This window comes from Pristiophorus japonicus, chromosome 1 (assembly GCF_044704955.1).
Source record: "Pristiophorus japonicus isolate sPriJap1 chromosome 1, sPriJap1.hap1, whole genome shotgun sequence".
In the NCBI taxonomy this organism is placed as follows: domain Eukaryota; kingdom Metazoa; phylum Chordata; class Chondrichthyes; family Pristiophoridae; genus Pristiophorus; species Pristiophorus japonicus.
In genome coordinates, this window is record NC_091977.1 from 307,597,637 (window position 1) to 307,620,268 (window position 22,632).

A 22,632-nucleotide genomic window follows, 5' to 3' on the forward strand; every position below is an offset into this window, starting at 1 on the left:
AAATTTTTGTCTTTACTGCCTGGGTGTCAAATATTACTTGGGTGGAGTACACGAAAGAAAATTTAGTGGGGAAAACAGCATACCTCTGACAGTACCTGTCTGATTTTCCTTCCATTAAAATGAATGGAAGGGAACTCCGATGGGTTCGATAAGGAGCAAGCTATCGTTCTCACAATGCTTAATGCCCAGGTGGTAAAGATGAAAATCTGCCATAATGCTTTGCATGCAATGGCATGCGATTATTAATGTTTTTGTTGGGGATTTGGACTTTCTGTAAATTACAGAAAAACATTAGCCTCTTTTGACTGTTTAAAATAAATTCAAGAAATGCTTGCATTTATATTGCACCTTTCACAACCTCAGGACGTACCAAAACGCTTTACAAATGAAATACTTTTGAAGTGTAGCCACTATTGTAATGTAGGAAATGTGGCAACCAGTTTGTGCACAGCAAGGTCCAACACACAACAAGCTGATAATGGCCAGATAATCTGCTTTTTAGTGATGTTGGTTGAGGGACAAATATTGACCAGGACACCCTGGAGAACTCTTCAAAATAGTGCCATGGGATCTTTCACGTTCACTTGACAAGGCAGATGCTGCCTTGGTTTAACGTCTCATCCAACAGTACAGCACTCCCTCAGTACTGCACTGGGCTATCAGACTAGATTATATGTTCAAGTCTTTGGACCCATTGGTACAAATGGAAATTAAAATTTGTCACAAAAAGATGAGAGTAGCTCTGATATATTTAATATTTGTGTTTTTACCTACAGATGAAGATACCGAGAGAAAGATGACGGTAAGTATTTAATGGAAAGAAAATGTACACAAATTGCACTCACGTCGAGTGTGCAACTAATTTACTATGAAGTTTTTGATACTTAGCTGATGTATATACAACAGATTACCACTAATGTGAACCCATCAGGCCCAAACAAAATTCAGGTTGGCAATTTGTTTGGACTAGTGTATTCTACCTAGTCCTACAAATTGTTTAATGTAATTAATTAGTATTCCACATAAGCTTATTTGGAAGCAAGACTACATTTCCATTTAATTTTACAGATATTTTCAAATTAGATTGAATTTTTGTCAATGTTAACAATATTTTATAGTTGTGTAATAAATTAATTTAAAACATTTCAGTGTTACAAGGAATTTATATTGTTTGCAGTACAAAAACTGCAACTTCCTTGACATTGAGCATATTTCTGATGCATAATTGAGCCAAGTAAATTTTTGTGCTAGGAAAATTGTGAAGAAGCCCCTTCTGCCATCAAATTGCTTCCTCCCCATACCGTTCCCCCCCCCCCTCCCCCACCAAGTGTCCTCATTTACAAATATAATGAGCCCCAATGGCACTATAGCTCAGTTTCCTGCTTTTATACACCCAATGCACTTAGGGCAACTTAGACTGAGAATTACAGGCACCATAGGCCGTATGAGGGTCTTACTGAGGCGATGTGTATAAGAAGAGTGTGTTTCACCAAAGAAGCAATAGTACAGCACTGATGCGTACTGCATCAGGATCTTTAGCTGGTCCTCATCACTTAGCACTGAGTGTTAGTAGGACCTGGGGTGGGGTGGGGAGGAGGTGGGGGAGAGACGATCTAAGCGAGTGGGGGGGGCGGCGGGGGGCGGGGTCGTGGGGGGTGGAGGCTGGCAGCATGCCAGAGTATTTTTGTGGGGCCAGAAGAAGAAACTGTGATTTACTATATAGGGATCTCTGAGCATTCTCAAAGAACTTTATGAAGCACTTCTACTTACTAAACAGCTACCTTCTATGGACAGTCCATGGTAAGATTTCATGGGTCTTGCAGTAGAGGAATGGCTAGTGCTGCCCCTCTATTTAGATTGTCTTTGTCTGCAGTCAGCTCCACTTGTTCATCGTCACTTGTGTTGTGTGCTTGCACTATTTTCGGGATGCAGTGCTTGTGGCTTACATGCTATGGGCATTGACTTAATTTGACGTGTCAAATTATGGAAAAACTTCCATTAACACTCTTGCTCTGACCTAAGAATTTCTTTCTCATCTGCTCTATTGCATCTTTTCCAGCAGAACATTCAAACTATTATGATTGGAGGGGGGCATGTTTGATCCTGTTCCCTTCCTGAACTTTCATAGCTGCTTTTCAATGCAACCAAAGCAGTCAGCTCAGTTAAGATGGAGCAGAAGTTCTTACAGAACTGCTAATAAAACAGTTTTGTTTTTTAATAGCTTGAGCTGATAGTGAAGTACCAAATATTTGAAGTCTTAAAGCATCCTGCAGTTCAACGCCTCATCGACCTGAAGTGGGATAGATATGGATTGTAAGTAAATATTTTATGTTATCTTTCCTTGTTAATGATAGTTCTAATTTATTTTTATTCGTTCATGGCATTTGGGCGTCACTGGCAAGGCAAGCATTTATTGCCCATCCCTAATTGCCCTTGAGAAGATGGTGGTGAGCTGCCTTATTGAACATAAGAACATAAGAAATAGGAGTAGGAGTAGGCCATTTGGCCCCTCGAGCCATTCAATAAGATTCATGGCTGATCTGATCTTGGCCTCATCTCCACTTCCTTGCCCGCACCCCATAACCTTTGACTCCCTTATCGTCCAAAAATCCGTCTATCTCCACCTTAAATATATTCAGTGACCCAGCCTCCACAGCTCTCTGGGGTAGAGAAATCCACAGATTCACAACCTTCTGAGAGAAGAAATTCCTCCTCATCTCCGTTTTAAATGGGCGACCTCTTATTCTGAAACTACGCTCCCTAGTTCTAGATTCCCCTGGACTGCAGTCTGTGTGGTGAAGGTATTCCCACAGTGCTGTTAAGGAGGAAGTTCCAGGATTTTGACCCAGCAATGAAGGAGGAACGGCGATATACTTCCAAGTCAGGATGGTGTGTGACTTGGAAGGGAACGTGGAGGTGGTGGTGTTCCCATGCGCCTGCTGCCCTTGTCCTTCTAGGTGGTAGAGGTCGTGAGTTTAGGAGGTACTACCGAAGAAGCCTTGGTGAGTTGCTGTAGTGCATCTTGTAGATGGAACACACTGCAGCCACGGTATGTCGGTGATGGAGGGAGTGACTGTTTATGGTGGTGATTGGGGTGCCAATCAAGCAGGCTGCTTTGTCCTGGATGGTGTCGAGCTTCTTGAGTGTTGTTGGAGCTGCACTCATTCAGGCGTGGAGAGTATTCCATCACACTCCTGACTTGTGCCTTGTAGATGGTGGAAAGAATTTGGGGAGTCAGGAGGTGAGACACTCGCCAGAGAACACCCAGCTTCTGACCTGCTCTTGTTGCCACAGTATTTATGTGGCTGGTCCAGTTAAGGTTCTGGTCAATGGTGACCCCCAGAATGTTGATGGTGGGGGATTCGGCGATGATAATGCCGTTGAATGTCAAGGGATGGTGGTTAGACTGTCCCTTGTTGGAGATAGCCATTGCCTGGCACTTGTGTGGAACGAATTGCCACTTGCCACTTATCTGCCCAAGCCTGAATGTCGTTCAAGTCTTGCTGCATGCGGGCACGGACTGCTCCATTATCTGAGGAGTTGCAAATGGCACTGAACACTGCAATCATCAGCGAACATCCCCACCTCTGACCTTATGATGGAGGGTAGGTCATTGATGAACCAGCTAAAGATGGTTAGGCTTAGGACACTGTCCTGAGGAACTCCTGCAGTGACGTCCTGGGGCTGTGATGATTGACCTCCAACCACCACAATCATCTTCTTTTGTGTTAGGTATGACTCCAGCCAGTAGAGAGTTTTCCCACTGATTCCCATTGACTTCAGTTTTACTCGGGCTCCTTGATGCCATACTCGGTCAAATGCTGTCTTGATGTCAAGTGGCTGAAGGTGGTTGTAAATGTTTCAGCCTTATCTTTTACAGTCATGTGCTAGGCTCCGCCATCATTGAGGATGGAGATATTCATGGAGCTTCCTCCTCCAGTTAGTTGTTTAATGGTCCACCACTATTCACGACTGGATGTGGCAGGACTATAGAGTTTTAATCTGACCTGCTGGTTGTGGGATCGCTTAGCTTTGTCACTCTCACCTCACTCTAGAATTCAGCTCTTTTGTCCATGTTTAGACCAAGGCTGTAATGAGGTCTGGAGCCAAGTGCTCCTGGCGGAACTCAAACTAGGCATCGATGAGCAGGTTATTGGTGAGTAAATGCCGCTTGATAGCGCTGATGATTGAGAGTAGACTGATGGGGCGGTATTAGGCCGGATTGGATTTGTTCTGCTTTTTCTGGACAGGACATACCTGGCCAGTTTTCCACATTGTCAGATAAATGCCAGTATTGTAGCTGTACTGGAACAACTTGTCTAGAGGCACGGCTAGTTCTGGAGCAGAAGTCTTCTGCAGAACAGCCGGGATGTTGTCGGGGCCCATAGCCTTTGCTGTATCCAGTGCGCTCAGCTGTTTCTTGATATCACGTGGGGTGAATCGAATTGGCTGAAGACTGGCTTCTGTGATGGTGGGGACCTCAGGAGGAGGCCGATATGGATCATCCACTCGGCACTTCTGGCTGAAGATGGTGACAAATGCTTCAGCCTTGACTTTTGCACTTACGTGCTGGGCTCCGCTGTCATTGAGGATGAGGATATTCATAGAACCTTCTCCTCCCGTTAGTTGTTTGATGGTCCACCACCATTCATGACCAAATGTGGCGGGACTACAGAGCTTTAATCTGATCCATTTGTTGTGCGATCGCTTAGCCTTGTCTATAGCTTCCACATTTTAGCATGCATGTAGTCCTGTGTTCCCCAGGTTGGCACCTCATTTTTAGGTATGCCTGGTGCTGCTCCTGACATGCTTTCTACACTCTTCATTGAACCTGGCTTGATGGTAATGGTAGAGTGAGGGATATGCCGGGCCATGAGGTTACAGATTGTGGTGGAATACAATTCTGCTGCTGAAGTCCCACAGTGCCTCATGGATGCCCAGTTTTGAGCTGCTAGATCTGTTCTGAATCTATCCCATTTAGCATGATGGTAGTGCTATTCAACACGATGGAGGGTGCCCTCAGTGTGAAGACGGGACTGCGTCTCCACAATGACTATGCAGTGGTCGCTGCTACCAGTGCTGTCATGGACAGATGCATCTGCGACAGGTAGATTGGTGAGGACGAGGTCAAGTAAGTTTTTCCCTTGTGTTGGTTCTCTCACCACCTGTTGCAGGCTCAGTCTGGCAGCTATGTCAGTAGTGCTGCTGCAGAGCCACTCTTGATGATGGACATTGAAGTCCCCCACCCAGAGTACATTCTGTGCCCTTGCTACCCTCAATGCTTCTTCCAAGTGGTGTTCAACATGGTGGAGTACTGATTCATCAGCTGAGGGAGGGCGGTAGGTGGTAATCAGCAGGAGGTTTTTTTGCGCATGCTTGACCTGAAGCCATGAGACTTCATGGGGTCCGGTGTCAATGTTGAGGACTCCCAAGGCCACTCCCTCCCAACTGTATACCACTGTGCCGCCACCCCTGGTGGGTCTGTCCTGCCGGTGGGACAGGACATACCTGGGGATGGTGATGGAAGAGTCTGGGACATTGGCTGAAAGGTTTGATTCTGTGAGTATGACTTATGTCAGGCTGTTACAAAAAGAAAATACTGCTGGAATCTGGAATAAAAACAGAAAATAGTGGAAGTCTCAGGCAGGTCAGACAGCAGCTGTGGAGAGAAAGCAGAGTTAATGTTTCGGGTCGATGACCCTTCGCAGGCTGTTGCTTGACTAATCTGTGGGACAGCTCTCCCAATTTTGGCACAAGTCCTCAGATGTTGGTGAGAAGGACTTTGCAAGATCGACTGGGCTGGGTGTGCCGTTGTTGTGTTCGTAGCTGGTGCCGAGGTTGATGGCATGTGGTCCATCCGGTTTTATTCTTTTTATTGTTTTTCATAGCAGTTGTGTACAACTGAGTGGCTTGCTAGGCCATTTCAGAGGGCAGTTAAGAGTCAACCACATTGTTGTGGGTCTGGAGTCACATATAGGCCAGACCAGGTAAGGACAGCAGATTTCCGTCCCTAAAGGACATTAGTGAACCAGATGGGCTTTTACGACAATCTAGTAGTTTCGTGGTCACCATTACTGATACTAGCTTTTTATTCCCGATTTATTTCATTAACTGAATTTAAATTCCCCAGCTGCCATGGTGGGATTTGAACTCATGTCTCTGGATCACTAGTCCAGTGACGTTACTATGCTACCGTTCCCTGCTTTTCTGCTTCACGGCTTGCCAGCCTATGATTTTCTGCCAGTTCAATGATTTTCAGTGCTATGTAAGTGTAGAACTAGGTTAAATGTCAGGAAGTTTTTCTTTTCCCGGAGGGTTATTGACCTTTTGAAATAAGTTGCTGGTTCGAGTAGTGAATGCAGGTCCGCTGCATACATTCAAAAGGGAGTTGAATGAGTTCCTGGAGGTGACCGATATTGCTGAGTAGCAAAGGTAGCTGGGTTGTTGGGTAATGTACCATTGTTATTTCCTAGAACTTGTTTTACACCCCCATTGGGCGTTGGAGAGAAATTTCCCAGAATTCTATTTCCTGAAGGTTGTGTTATTTAGTTGCAACGTGACAGAATGGGACAAACTCAATGGACTAGCTGGTTGTTTTTTTGTATGAATTATAAGATCATAGAAAATTATGACACAGAATGATTCCATTTGGCCCATCGTATCTGTGCCAGTCGAAAAAGAGTTACCCAGCCTAATCCCACCTTCCAGCACTAGGTCCATAGCCCTGTAGGTTATGGATCTTTAAGTACACATCTAAGTACCTTTTAAATGTGATGAGGGTTTCTGCCTCTTATCACCTTCTCAGGCAGTGAGTTCTCGACTCCCACCACCTTCTGGGTGAAGAAATGTTTCCTCATCTCCCCTCTAATCCTTTTACCAACTACTTTAAATCTCTGTTAAGGGGAATAGGTCCTTCCTATCAACTCTGTCTAGGCCCCTCATAATTTTATACACCTCAATTAAACCCCCCTCAGCCTCCTCTGTTCCAAGGAAAACAACTCCAGCCTATCCAATCTTTCCTCATTGCTAAAGTTTTTCAGTCATGTCAACATCCTCGTACAATCTCCTCTGCACCCTTTCGAGTGCAATCACATCCTTCCTGTAATGTGGTGACCAGAACTGCATGCAGTACTCAAGCTGTAGCCTAACTAGTGTTGTATACAGTTCTAGCATAACTTCCCTGCCTCGGCTAATGAAGGAAAGCATTCCGTATGCCTTTTTAACTACCTTATCGACCTGCCCTGCTACCTTTAAGGATCTGTGGACATATACTCCAAGGTCCCTCTGCTCCTCTACACTTCAGTATCCTCCCATTTATTGTGCATTCCCTTGCCTTATTGCCCCTCCCCAAAAGTATTATCTCACACTTTTCCAAATTGAATTCCATTTGCCAATTTTCTGCCCAGCTGACCAATTCATCAAAGGAGGCAGACAAAAAGCAGGAAACTATAGACCAGTTAGCCTAACATCTGTGGTTGGGAAGATGTTGGAGTCCATTATTAAAGAAGCAGTAGCAGGACAGTTGGAAAAGCAAAATTCAGTCAGGCAGAGTCAGCATGGATTTATGAAGGGGAAGTCATGTTTGACAAATTTGCTAGACTTCTTTGAGGATGCAACGAACAGAGTGGATAAAGGGGAACCAGTGGATGTAGTGTATTTGGACTTCCAGAAGGCATTTGACAAAGTGCCACATAAAAGGTTACTGCATAAGATAAAAGATCACGGGGTTGGGGGGAATATATTAACATGGATAGAGGATTGGCTAACGAACAGAAAATAGAGAATAGGGATAAATGGTTCATTCTCTGGTTGGCAATCAGTAACCAGTTGGGTGCCACAGGGATCAGTGCTGGGACCCCAAATATATACAATCTATAATAACGACTTGGAGGAAGGGATTGAGTGTAACGTAGCCAAGTTTGCCGACTATACAAAGATGTGAGGAAAAGCAATGTGTGAGGAGGACACACAAAATCTGCAAAAGGACATTGACAGGCTAAGTGAGTGGGCAAAAATTTGGCAGATGGAGTATAATGTTGGAAAGTGTGAGGTCATGCACTTTGGCAGAAAAAATTCAAAGAGCAAATTATTATTTAAATGGAGAAAGATTGCACAGTGCTGCAGTAAAGCGGGACCTGGGGGTACTTATGCATGAAACACAAAAGGATACTATGAAGGTACAGCAAGTGATCAGGAAGGACAATGGAAGCTTGGCCTTTATTGCAAAGAGGATGGAGTATAAAAGCAGAGAAGTCTTGCTGCAGTTGTACAGGGTATTGGTGAGGCCACATCTGGAATACTTCGTACAATTTTGGTTTCAATATTTACGAAAGGATATACTTGCTTTGAAGGCAGTTCAGAGAAGGTTCACAAGGTTGATTCCAGAGATGAGGGGGTTGACTTATGAAGAAAGGTTGAGTAGGTTGTGCCTCTACTCATTGAAATTCAGAAGAATGAGAGGTGACCTTATCGAAACGTATAAGATTCTGAGGGGGCTTGACAAGGTGGATGCAGAGAGGATGTTTCTGCTGATAGGAGAGACTAGAACTAGAAGGCATACTCTTAGAATAAGGGGCCGCCCATTTAAAACTGAGATGAGAAGAAATTTCTTCACTCAGAGGATTGTGGATCTATGGAATGCGCTGCCTCCGAGAGCTGTGGAAGCTGGGACATTGAATAAATTTAAGACAGAAATAGACAGTTTCTTGAAAGATAAGGGAATAAGGGGTTATGGAGAGCTTGCAGGGAAGTGGACCTGAATCCATGATCAGATCAGCCATGATCGTATTAAATGGCGGAGCAGGCACGAGGGGCCGTATGGCCTCTCCTCCTATTTCTTATGTTCTTATGATATCTTTCTTCAGTCTAGAGCTTTCCTCCTCACTGTCACCCACACGGCCAATTTTTGTATCATCTGCAAATTTCTTTATCATGCCCCCTAAATCATTAATATATACTACAAAAAGTAGGGGACTGAGTACTGAGCCCTGTGGAACCCCATTGGAAAAAGCCTTCCAATCATAAACACTCCCCTCAACCATTACCCTTTGCTTCCTGCCACTGAGCCAATTTTGGATCCAATTTGTCACCCTCCCTTGGATCCCATGGGCTTTTACTATTTTGATCAGCCTACCATGTGGGACCTTGTCAAAAGCCTTGCTACAATCCATGTAAACTGCATCAAATGCACTGCCCTCATCGACCTTTCTTGTTACCTCCTTGAAGAACTCAATCAAGTTAGTCAGACACGACCTTCCATTAACAAGTCCATGCTGACTTTCCTTGATTAATCTATGTATTTCTAAATGAAGGTTTATACTGTCCCTCAGAATTGATGCTCTTTTGTATGCTCATATGTTCTACCCGTCACAAAGATGCTCTCTGATCCTGGCTCATTTATTGGCCTTGGGGGTAGGCTTCTGCTGACAGTTTTTTTGGTGTGAGTCTGCCCGGTGGGAGAGCAGAGGTTAGCTACAGGAGGCAATTTTTTAAAACTCGTTTTGAATTTTGAAGTCTATGCTTCAAGCACTGAGTGATCAATTGCATAAGCTTTTCAAGCTATTCAATTTTAAGCAGTCCCTGTGCTGCCCATAGCATTGCTCGGCACCAGGGATGACCAGGCATCCCTTGCAATCGGCAGTTATGCCAGGGAGCTGGTGTAACTTGAGCATGACATGATATTTAGCAGATATTTGGTTTCAGTATTCGCCTTCTGTAAGTATCTGACATCATTAATAATTATCAATTTATTTTGAACTGTTAATTTGGTGAGAAACTATTTCTCAGTTAGAAGAGTTTCTATTGATGAACTTCATCTACAGTTGTTGATGTTTTCAATGCATTGTCTTTATTCAGTGCTTGTTTGACTGAGGTGAGCTTCAAATTCCACATTTGAGCCACCACCAATATTGCCTATGGCCAACTCTGCAACATCACCCACCTCCAGCCCATTGCATCCCTACTACTGCTGAAATCCTTATCCATGCCTTTATCACCTTCAGACTTGATTACTCCAGTGCTCTCCTTGTCGGCCTCCCGAGTCCCACCATTTAATTAAAGTGTGGTATAGGAGAGGGCTTTCATATGATAGGGTGGAGATGGCTGTGCAAGGAGTGAATCTCTTAAAGAGGTAATAGCCCTTGCTGATTCCTCCTTCTCCCAGTAAGATGGCATATTATTTGTTTTGTTTGGAGCGTGGAATATAACTGAAATATTTCTCGGTTTCTTTAAATTCAATAACAGTTCACAAGCAAGTAGGATTTCAACAGGAGTTCTCCCAATCTCCCACCGTAATTCTTCGAAAGATCAGCAGAAATCCTGAAGAAAAGGCATAAACAGTCATTATGTTGTTTCTCTGAGATTTCCACCAAAGTTACATTGGGAGAACCCTTATGGAAATTCTCAAGCTGTTTAAAAAGAGAGTAGTTCAGATCCCTGTACCGTATTTATTCTGATACAACGTCGCATGTTTTGACAGTTAGGTTGGAGACAGAAATAATTCAAAGTTAAGTAATGCTGTGTGATTGATCAGCTTGTACATGACTGAAGGTTCCTTTTTACAACTGAGTGTTATGATATTCAAAATCCAAGCACTCCTAGTAACTGTTTTCTGGACTATAAAAAAGGGCTGTTCTGTACAAATGAAAGAATATATTTAAGGAGTCAGCTGAAAACAACAGATCAGTTTGAAATTTTTGAAAGAGAAAAAAATCCATTTGAATTACCAAGAACAGTATGAGCTAGAATTTCACCGATTTTGCGGCCGGGTTTTCACCGCGATTTGACCTTCTATGGCGAAAACCCAGTCGGCGGCATCTTTCCTTTTTGCGGCGGCGCTTCCACCTACTGCTGGGGAGAGGTGCGCTGACGTGAAATGACGGGCAATGCCGCGGATTGCGTTACTGTCGTACTTTCGGCACTCTACGTCACGCCCAGAATATCAACAGGTCAAACCTGTCGGTGCAGCCCTGCCAGCAGCGGTAAGTATGAAGGCCTGCAAAAAAGGTAAGTTAAAGTTTTTATTTTTCAATTCTTTTTCAGCGATTTAGTAGGTAAGGGTTTTGTGAATGTTATTCGCAATTTCCCCCCACCCTCCCAAGGCCTCTCTTGCAGCGATGCGCCCGTAAAGTTCGAAATTTAGGCTTAAAAACGGTAACGCAGTGAAATTGGTAATTTGGACATAAAACTACCGTTTTCGCCGACAACTGAAATTCTAGCCCTAAAGATTAATTAGGCTCCCACAGTTGTAAGAAATTCAAGGAAAATAAACTCTAAATTTAAAATTTACTTACAAACTTAGAATTGCGACTATTACTATTTGGCTCACTTCAGGAATTAGGTATAGAGGTGCCTTCTGTAAATATACAACTATATTATATGCCTGTTACTTTTGTGCTTGTAAAATAAATTTGCTTGATACTGTAAACTTAAACTTTGTAGACTGGAGTAAGATTTATGGAGGCATAAGACTAGTAGTTAAAAGCAATTACCAGACAGGGTTTGCTGTTCATTTTCTTGGGCACATTATGGAAGGCTTATTGAGATCTCAAGGCAGGAAAAGACATTCTTGAAGATATGGGAGTTGGGAACTTGTGACAATGACCTAGGATATTCATGATCTGGGAGAGAAAGGTTACAAAAGATTCAAAAATATAACAATGAGATAGAATTTATTTAAAAACAGAAAATATAACCGTGCGAGAAGCTAGAGTAATGTAGAATTGTGAAGGAGGATAATAGTGAAGGGGTGTATATTTAAAAGATCCTTTTGAAAAAATCGACTCCCTCAGTCTGTGCTGAGCTAACTGATCTCAGTGTGGGGGGGCGGGGGGTGGGGGGGGGCTGGAGGGCCGGTTAAAGTGATGGTACAATTGAAGGGAAAATCAACCAGGTTTACCATTCCTGATCGATACCCAATAACTCCTGCTGGAAGTGCACTTGTGGACACTCTTATGTATGTAAACCTGTAAATACCATGTCTAACCACCAGAGGGCTTATCCCCTAGAGTCCCAAGGGATCCCATAATCCGTTGGGAGCACCCGTATATAAGGAGACCACGCAGGCTAGAGAGGCTCTCCGAGATCTGTAATAAAGGACTACGGTCACACCTTACTTTGAGCTTGCAGTATCTGGTCTGACTCTTTATTCAAGACATAACAATTGGTGACGAGATACACATGACGAATCTCACTGCAACGATGCACAGAACCGTGGGCAACCTGGAGAAATTTTCGGAGGGAGATGATTGGGAAACCTTCGTGGAGCGACTCGACCAATACTTCATGGCCAATGAGCTGGAAGGAGAAGCGAACGCTGCCAAACGAAGGGCGATCCTCCTCACCGTTTGCGGGGCATCAACGTATGGCCTCATGAAAAATCTGCTTGCTCCAGCGAAACCCACAGACAAGTCATACAATGAGTTGTGCACACTGGTCCGGGAGCATCTAAATCCGAAGGAAAGCGTTCTGATGGCGAGGTATCGGTTCTACATGTACAAGAGGTCTAAAGGCCAGGAAATGGTGAGCTAAGGCGTCTTGCAGGACATTGCGAATTTGAAGGACACTTGGAGCACATGCTCAGGGACTTCTTTGTACTTGGCATTGGCCATGAAGTAATACTTCACAAACTTTTGACTGCAGAGACCCCAACCTTGTGTAAAGCCATAGCGATAGCCCAAGCGTTTATCGCCACCAGTGACAATACTAAACAAATTTCTCAGCACACTAGTGCTGCTGCAAGTACTGTGAACAAAGTAATGTTGTTTTCGAATCGAAATGTACAGGGCAGGACTTACATGCCTGCAGCTGCACGTCTGCAGATGACTCAGAGTCCACCATCAAGGTGGTGAATACAAGGCCATTAACACCTTGTTGGCGCTGCGGGGGTGATCATAGTTTCCATTAATGCCGCTTCAAAGGATACATTTGCAAGGGCTGTGGAACAATGGGACACCTTCAACATATGTGCAGGCGAGCTGTGCCCAGGTCCTAAACAAGTTCCCTTCGCTGTTTGAACCAGGCATCGGGAAGTTCCAAGGAGCAAAAATGCAGATCCATTTGATTCTGGGGGCGCGACCCATCCATCACAAGGCGAGAGCGGTACCTTACATGATGAGAGAGAGGGTGGAGATTGAACTGGACAGGCTGCAACGAGAAGGCATCATTTCGCTGATCGAATTCAATGAGTGGGCCAGTCCGATTGTTCCAGTCCTCAAGGGAGACGGCACCATCAGAATCTGTGGTGATTATAAAGTAACTATCAATCGTTTCTCACTGCAGGATCAATACCCACTACCGAAGGCAGACAACCTATTTGTAACGCTGGCGGGAGGGAAAACGTTCACGAAGCTGGACATGACCTCGGCCTACATGACGCAGGAGCTGGAGGAATCATCGAAAGGCCTCACCTGATTCAACACGCACAAAGGTCTCTTCATTTACTACAGATGCCTGTTTGGGATTTGATCGGCCACGGCGATATTCCAGAGGAACATGGAAAGCTTGCTGAAATTGGTCCCACGCGCCGTGGTCTTCCAGGATAATATCTTCGTTACAGGTTGGGACACTGTCGAGCACCTGCAGAACCTGGAGGAGGTTCTTGGCTTAATCATGTGGGGCTCAGGCTAAAATGCTCGAAGTGCGTTTTCCTGGTGCCTGAAGTGGCGTTCCTGGGGAGAAGAATCGCGACGGATGGCATCAGGCCCACCGATTCAAAGACGGAGACAATCAAGAACACACCGAGACCACAGAACGTGATGGAGCTGCGGTCGTTTCTAGGACTCCTGAACTATTTGGTAACTTCTTACTGATCCTTAGCACATTGTTACAACCCCTGCACTCTTTACTGCCTAAAGGAGATGAATGGATATGGGGTAAAAGCCAAGAAAATGCCTTTGAGAAAGCTAGGAAGTTGTTATGTTCAAACAAATTGCTTGTGTTGTATGATCCATGTAAACGTTTGGTACTAACATGTGATGCGTCGTCATATGGGGTCGGGTATGTATTGCAACAAGCTAATGAATTTGGGAAATTGTAACCGGTTGCTTATGCATCCAGAAGTCTGTCTAAGGTCGAGAGGGCCTACAGTATGATCGAAAAAGAAGTGTTAGCGTGTGTTTACAGGGTAAAGAAAATGCATCAATATCTGTTCGGGCTCAAATTTGAATTGGAAACCGACAATAAGCCGCTTATATCCCTCTTTTCTGAAAGCAAGGATATAAATACAAATGCTTTGGCCCACATCCAGAGATGGGCGCTCACGTTGGTCGCATACAACTACACCATCTGCCACAGGCCAGGCACAGAAAACTGTCTCGATGCTCTCAGTAGGCTGCCATTGCCCACCACAAGGGTGGAGATGCCACAGCCCACAGATTTAGTCATGGTAATGGAAACATTCGAGAGTGAGCAATCACCTGTTACCGGCCGACAGATTAGAACCTGGACGAGCCAGGACCCCTTACTGGCCTTAGTAAAAAACTGTGTGCTCCACGGGAGTTGGTCTAGTGTCCCGTTAGAGATGCAAGAGGAAATAAAGCCGTACCAGCGGCGCAAAGATGAAATGTCTATACAAGCAGACTGCCTCTTATGGGGTAATCGGGTGGTGGTGCCAAAAAAGGGCAGGGCGCTTTCATCAGTGATCTCCACTGCACCCACCCAGGCATCGTAATGATGAAAGCGATAGTCAGATCCCACGTGTGATGGCCCGGTATTGATGCAGACTGAGAGTCCTGCGTGCACAAATGTAATACGTGTTCACAGTTAAGCAATGCACCCAGGGAGGCGCCACTAAGTTTATGGCTCTGGCCCTCCAAACTGTGGTTCAAGGTCCATGTCAATTGTGCAGGCCCATTCTTGGGAAAAATGTGCTTAGTGGTTGTAGATGCATACTCCAAATGGATTGAATGTGTGATAATGTCGGCAAGCACGTCCGCTGCCACCATTGAAAGCCTCCGGGCCATGTTTGCCACGCACGGCCTGCCTGATGTCCTTGTAAGTGACAATGGTCCGTGCTTCACCAGTGACGAGTTCAAGAAGTTCATGACCCGCAATGGTATCAAACATGTCACATCTGTCCCGTTTAAACCAACGTCCAATGGTCAGGCAGAACGAGCAGTTCAAACAATCAAGCAGAGCTTGAAAAGGGTAACTGAAGGCTCACTGCAGACTCGCTTATCCCGAGTCCTGCTTAGTTACCGCACAAGATTCCACTGCCTCACTGGGGTCCCTCCCGCTGAACTGCTCATGAAAAGGGCATTTAAGACAAGGCTCTCGTTAATACACCCTGATCTACACGAACAGGCAGAGAGCAGGCGGCTTCAACAGAATACATATCATGATCGCGCAAATGTGTCACGCGAAATTGAGATAAATGATCCTGTATTTGTGTTGAACTATGGACAAGGTCCCAAGTGGCTTCCTGGCACTGTGTTGTGGAGAGTAGGGTGTTTGTGTCAAACTCTCAAATGGACTCACCTGCAGGAAACACTTGAACCAAACCAAACTCAGATTCATGGACTATCCAGAACAACCCACAATAGACTACACTTTTTTTGACCTTCCAACACACACACAAGTGGCAACCATCCCAGCGGTTGACCACGAAACAGAAACCATCACCTGCAGCAGCCCAGCAGGACTCACCACCCCCAGCAGCCCAGCACGGTCAGCTGCGCAGCAGCCCAGCGAGGGCCCAACAAACGACTCACCAAAACCAGCATTTGCTCCGAGATGATCAACCAAGAAAAGAAAAGTCCCAGATCGACTCACATTGTAAATAGTTACGCTATTGACTTTGGGTGGGGGGGGGGGAGTGTTATTATGTATGTAAACCTGTAAATACCATGTCTAACCACCAGTGGGCTTTTCCCCTGGAGTCCCAAGGGATCTCACAATCCCTTGGGAGCATTTGTATATAAGGAGGCCTCACAGGCTGGAGAGGCACTCTAAGATCTGTAATAAAGGACTACGGTCACACCTTACTTTGAGCTTGCAGTATCTGGTGTGACTTTTTATTCAAGACATAACAGATACCATTTGAGAACAGCAGAGAGCTCAACTGTGCTGCTGTGCTCCCTTCATTCAGTAGTACCGTTGTGAATTACTGTTTGGACAAATACCAAAGGGTGTCTGATGCTCTGAAACTGTACCCTGAATGGAACGGAGAAAGTAAGAGGGAAGATAAAGTTATCTATGTGCCATAATTCAGGTATAAACCTCCTTTAAAGTAATTCAGAAAATGAAAAATGAAACTGGGGGCTCTTATTGCAAGATATTGCAAATTCTTGTCAGATAAAATAGACATGCTCTGTACAACCTCACTAAAAATGAATGTAATCAATTTCTCTGTAGTAAATGAATACAATATCAGTGGTGATATTTTGGTTGAAAAATATATTTTATGCTAATGCGAATAGTGCAGGAGAGCCCTAATATTTTTAAATTAATTTTCAGTTCTGGAGCCTGCATAGCTTTGCTGCTAAAATTTGTCTTTATCATCACTTGGACAGCCCTCATGACAATAGTAGACTGGGAGAAGAGACATATTTACAACTTCCCTCAGGTAAAATTTAAGTGTAGTAGGAATGTCACAAATTCACCAGTTGAAAGGAAAAGATTTACTTGAATGTTATATGTGCATTTTCCTATTTATTGATCATTTTCATTGACTTTTAAAGTAATTCGTATTTTTCCACAATTCGCTTTTACTTTTGGCAATTTAGAACATCTAGTACATGTGCCCAGTCATTGTCCAACTGCTTGCATGACTGAGTACAGCATTACTTGGGCCTGAATTTGGTCAAACCCAAGTTCCGCCCATTTTTCGGAGGCCCCCGGGTGGTGTGTGATTTTTTACCGCTGGGGCCGAGTGGGCGGGCGATTCATCCTGCTTTTCTCGCCGGTGGCAGGCGGAGGAGGCCTTCCGAATCGCAAATCATTGGCTCCTGAGTTGTGTGCACGCGCCACGCAGCTGTCAATCTCCACCCTCCTGAGAAGCACCGACGAGAGACCAGAGACTGCCGATCTGAAATCACTGTGGCGGGGACGGGGGCAGCGGCGGGGGGAGTGGGAAGAGAGATTACTGTGTGGGGAGGGGCTGGGAGAGATTGCTGTCAGGGGGAAGAGATCGCTATGTGGTGGGGGTTGGAGGTCGCTGTGGGGGCGGGGGCGGAAGAGATCGCTGTGGGGAGGGAGGGATCACTGTGGGGTGGGAAGAGAGAGACTGTGGGGTGAGTGAGACTAGGGGGCGGGGAGAGAGACTGGGGGGGAGAGAGATCTCTGTTGGTGGCGGTGGGGGGAGACTGGGGGGATGAGTGAGACTGGAGGTGGGAGAGACTGGGTGTGGAGAGACTGGGGTGTGAGAGAGACTAATAACATTTTTATTATAGTTCATTAATAAAGGAGTAAATAAGGCTTTATTTGACCATTTTTTAAAATAAGATCACTCTAGTGAACACACACACAATTTCCAGACTCAGTGGTTATATTACTATTCAAACTGACTAACACTAGAAAATACTACAATCCATTTAAAAATACATCAAACTGTGGAGAACTATAAAGATCTGTGTAATATCAAACATGCCACACTTCTGTGAAACAATTATACCTGTCAACTCTGTGTCCATAAAATCCACTTAAAAACACCTTCTCCAGGACGGTATGCAGTTCCAGTGGTATGTCGGCGGTATGTCATGAAACTTGCACTTTTGGATGTTATGTGGACGGTTCTATATGGGCAGGCGATGTTATGTCACTCATGAATCTTCTACCGAGCGGTATGTCGGCGGTATGTACCTGCTTTTTGACAAAACTTGTATTTTTCGGCAGTAATGGGCGGTATGTCGATGAATTTCGGGCCATAAGAGTTTTATGTCTATCTCCTGTATGAAGAAAATGGCTCTCTAGTTATCAACGATAATTTGGTTTTAAAACCAGTTTGCATATTCTGATGTAGGCTTGACAAATGTTTCAACTAGACAGTGGACTAAAAACACCAATTGAGTCAATTATTGAGATGGGAAGAGGAAAGAGGACAGATCCGATTAACAAGTCATGCTACATATTCCAAATAGTAAAATTATGTTATGTAATATTCAGGCCAAATACTCTGATACATTGAAACAACTTAAGCATGTCAAGACTGCAGAGATGTTCAAAAGTCACAATTGTGACTTCATACTTCCAGCTGCAGAATTTCTCTCATGCTGGTGGAGGGACTTTACAGGGATCAATGAAAAAAACCTTATTGCTGACCTGTACAGGCTGGCTGAGAGCTATGGTTAACACTAAATGGTCCACCGCCAAAACAATGCTTCTACTGTTGGAACAATAAAGCACCCAATCAGTTGAAGGCACAATTTACATTGTAACTAGCATATTCAGTTGGGAATAATACACTTAACTCTGACATGGCACGTTTGAAGATTCTGTCTGCAAATCTGGATGGTAAATTATGATAAGTATAAAGAACTAGCCACAAATCTAAATACACAGACAGGAATCTGGAGCCTTTATCTTAGCTGAGGAAGTCATGGTCAGGTGAGCTATATTATTTGGGAACATCAAGGAATCTCCAAATCTTAATGCCCTGATTTTGTGAGACTCTGCTGGCAGTATGGACCCTTGCTAAAAGAAAACATGGATCGTGAAATTGGACGTGGTGGCCCAAGTGTCTCATTCGTAATACACATCATTTCATAGTGACAAAAGTGACCAAATCTACTTTTCGCCTGTGGAAGCCTGATTTAAATGCCTAAGTTATGTATGCCGAATTTCACATTAATTACTTCCTTTAGGCACCAGTACCTTCAATTTGACATTTGCAGAGTGAACTATCAGTACAATGTACTGTAGTCATTCCCTAGGACTTCACCAGGTCTCTCCATTGTGGTTGCCTAATTGATTCAAGTAAGACTCCCTAAGTATCCCCTGGATAACTGTCTGACCCAATGTCTTCAACAGAGTCTTTGAGAGAAGCCATTCAGATCATGCTGTCCATGCTCTAATTCCTAGAATCAACAATTTTAGCAGCAGCCTACTTTCTTTATAGGACCATGATTCCAGGTGGAGTAGGCATTTGTAGCTCCAACAGAGGTAATATATGTGAAATGCTTGGTTTTGAGACTCTGCTTGAGATTCCAGGCAAAGTATTATCGATAATAATCAAACTTAAAGATTATAAGATCCCTGGTCCAGATAGATTGCATCCATGCATATTAAAAGAGGTTAGGGAAGAGATAGCAGAGGCACTATTACATTATTAGAAAAGGGAATAGTGCCAGAGGACTGGTGGACAGCTAATGCAATTTCTATATTTAAAAAGGGAGAAAGAAGTCCAGGAAACTATAGACTAGTTAGCTTAACATTGGTGATTGGAAAGATAATGGAATCTTTAATCAAATATGTAATTGAAAAACAACTAGAAACTGAAAATATATGGTTTTCAAAAGGGAAGGTCATACTTGACCAACCTTACTGAATTCTTTGAAGAAGTAACATGATGTAGACAAGAGTCATGTAGTGGATGCAATATATCTGACTTATCAAAAGACCTTCAATAAGGTATTGCATAGTGGACTCTTGACTACGGTCAGAGCATGTGGAGTCAGGGGGCAGGTAGCAGAATGGATAACAAGCTGGCTACAAAACAGAAAACAGAGTAGAGGTTAAGGGTAGCTACTCAGACTGGCAAAAGGTTGGAAGTCGTTTTCTACAGGGATCAGCGCTGGGACCACTGTTATTTACAATTTACATTAACGATTTGATTGCTGGAGATGGAAGAACAATTTTAAAACTTGCGGACGACACCAAGTTGGGGGGTGTAGTTAACATAAAGGAAGAATGCGACAAAATACAAGAGGACATTAATAACTGTGCAGAATGGGCATGTAAATGCAAATGAGGTATATATAAATGTGAGGTGGTGAATTTTTGGTCGGAGAAATAAAGAGGCCACATACTGCTCGGATAATAAAAGTCTAAATGGGGTACATGAGCAAATGGATCTAGGGCTACACATTCACAAATCACTAAAAGTAGCGATGCAGGTTAATAATGCCATTTAAAAAAAACAAGCACTGGGATATGGATAGTCCACTCGGCACTTCTGACTGAAGATGGTTGCAAACGCCTCAGGCTTGTCTTTTGCACTCGCAAGCTGAGCTCCGTCATCATTGAGGATGGGGATATTCATGGAGCATCCTCCTCCCGGTAGTTGTTTAATTGTTAATCACCTGCATGTGGCAGGGCTGCAGAGATTTGATCTGAGCCCTTGATTGTGGGATCATTTAGCTCGGTCAATAACATGCTGTTTCCCCTACTTAGCATGCATGTCGTCTTGTGTTGCAGCTTCCCCAGGCTGGCACCTCATTTTTAGGTACGCCTGGTACTGCGCCTGGCATGCTCTTCTACAGTCCTCATTGAACCAGGGTTGGGCCCCTGGCTTGATGATAATGGTAGCGTGAGCAATATGCCGGGCCATGAGGTTACAGATTGTGATGGAATACACTTCTGCTGCTGCTAATGACCCACAGTGCCTCTTGGATTTCCAGTTTTCAGCAGCTATGTGATGTATGCACTGGATAACTTAGATGGCTGAATTCTGGGATCGCCTGGCACAGCCTCAGGGGGCGCTACTGAATTTTTACTCCGGGCGAAAACGGGTCGCTGCGTATGTCATTGTACGGAGCGGGATGCTACCGGTTACCACCGCCGCTAAACATTTAGCGGGAATTTTGCAGGAGTTGTTAGCGTTGCCGCGCCTGGGCCGCTCACGGGGTGCTACTTAAAGAGGTGGTGGCACTCGAACAAAAAAAATTGTCCGACTTACCGGTCACGGCTCGTTGAATTATGGAACTTGGGGGCCGTGCCGCGATCTTGCAGCTTCGCACTCCGCTTGAGTGCCGGGCTGAATCTGTACCGTCGGCTGCTTGGCCCTCCCCTTTAATAAAGGAGAGGCCCCTTTCTAAGTGGTAGAACTACATGTCCCAGTGTGTATCACTGCTCCCCTTTCCTTTTGCTTCCGCCTCGCTCATGCCCCACAGAGCAAGTGGAGCGCGTTATTTTGCACTCCACTTGCTCTTGGGGATGGTAACCCCAATATAGCAAGCGGGGCAGGACTTTCGCACCTGGCACAGGATGTCCCATCTCGCGGCTGTTACCGCTCCCAAACGGGGCTCATTGCAATTTCCAACCGCTCCCCCCCCCCACCCAGTATATTCAGTATATCAAAACCCTACATAATTTAAAAAACCCCTAATGGATCTCCTTAGTCTTCTCTGCTACTTGGAAGTAAACCAAGTATCTCGTCTGTTATCATAAACACCATCTGGTAGTGAAAAAAATATTTTTGACAAACTAGGTAAGCTTTATATGAGTCTAAGGGCTAGAATTTCCCCAGCCTATTGCACGTTTTAACGTGATTTTTTCGTGTTAAAAGTGCTTTTTTGTTTTTAAAATGAAGCGTACAAAATTCCACAAACTTTAAAAATATCACCAAAAAGTAGATTGCCATTGTGCAACGCAAAAAAAAAATGCACTGCCTAAATTTGGCCATTCAGCGAACCTGTTTTCAAATGAAAAAAAAACGCATGAGGGTAAGCAAGCGTTGCAGCCTCAGAAACATCGGTAAGTAGGAAGACCTGCAAAAAAGGTAAGTTAAAGTTTTGATTTTTAAAATCTTTTGCAGTAATTACTTAGTTAAGGGTCTTGTAAATGTTTTGTGATTTTTGAATTTTTGTTTTTTGAAATCTTTTTTGTGTTTTCTCCCCTCCCAGGGCCTGTATTTTTGGCATTGATAGGTCTCAGGCTAAAGTTGGCGAGATCGCCGTTTTTAACACGAATCGTCATGGAACGCCATTTTTTAACAATAGGTATATTTTGTGGCCAAATTTACCCCCTTAAAAAAAAAATGGCAAAATTTTTATTCTTATTTATTCACTAAAATTACGTTATTTAGCAAATAACGACAGGCTGGGGAATTTCTTTAGAAACTTATTTTGCATAACATATTTGGAATAGAGTTTCTGAAGTGTTTTCCTTTGCAATTAAATTTCATAGTTTCCTATTTGGATTTTAGGATTGGTGGAGGATTGCACTCAGCTTTGTGTGCATTACTGAAGTCTTCTTGTATATTGGAGTTGAATTGAGGAATATCATAAAGTCTCAAAGGAATTTGATTTCATGGAAAAAGAAAGAAAAACAGAAATTTCTTCAAGACAAAAAATTTTGTCATCCTCGTTATCCTTTGGTAAAAATTACTTTATTTTAATAGATCGTACTACAATAACTAAAGATTTTATAGGCATTAACTTTAACTATTCCTCTCTACTTATAAAGTTACTTTCTTTTTCTTGTAAGTAGCCCTCCAAAATGCGGCGGGGTGGGGTTGCTGGTGGTTGGGAGAGGGGCGGATGGGGGACATTGGGAGTCAACGTTTTTGGAGTAGGGTGGCAAGGGGGGAAACAGCAGCTGACAATATTTTTGTTGTGCCACAAGATGCTTTTGAACCTTTAAAAGGCTTTCTGGCCATTTCTTGAGCGGCCTCCAGTGGTCCCTTTAAGAACCACTGGTTACACCCTAGGCGGAGCCCAAATTTCAAATGGTGTCCTTCAACCAGCGATAGTGCCCCAT

The 22,632-nt window shown here is 44.0% G+C and overlaps 1 protein-coding gene across 1 annotated transcript in view; it reads left to right on the forward strand.

Annotated features, from left to right (window-relative positions):
- The first annotated feature begins 733 nt into the window (after positions 1 to 733).
- LOC139263724 (uncharacterized) overlaps positions 734 to 22,632 on the forward strand; it is a 124,030-nt gene continuing 102,131 nt past the window's right edge. Inside the window, exons 1-4 of the mRNA XM_070879795.1 lie at positions 734 to 802; positions 2,222 to 2,313; positions 16,453 to 16,561; positions 22,079 to 22,249. Coding sequence (XP_070735896.1) covers positions 797 to 802; positions 2,222 to 2,313; positions 16,453 to 16,561; positions 22,079 to 22,249 — 378 coding nt within the window. The 5' untranslated portion in view covers positions 734 to 796. The remainder of the gene's footprint in view (positions 803 to 2,221; positions 2,314 to 16,452; positions 16,562 to 22,078; positions 22,250 to 22,632) is intronic.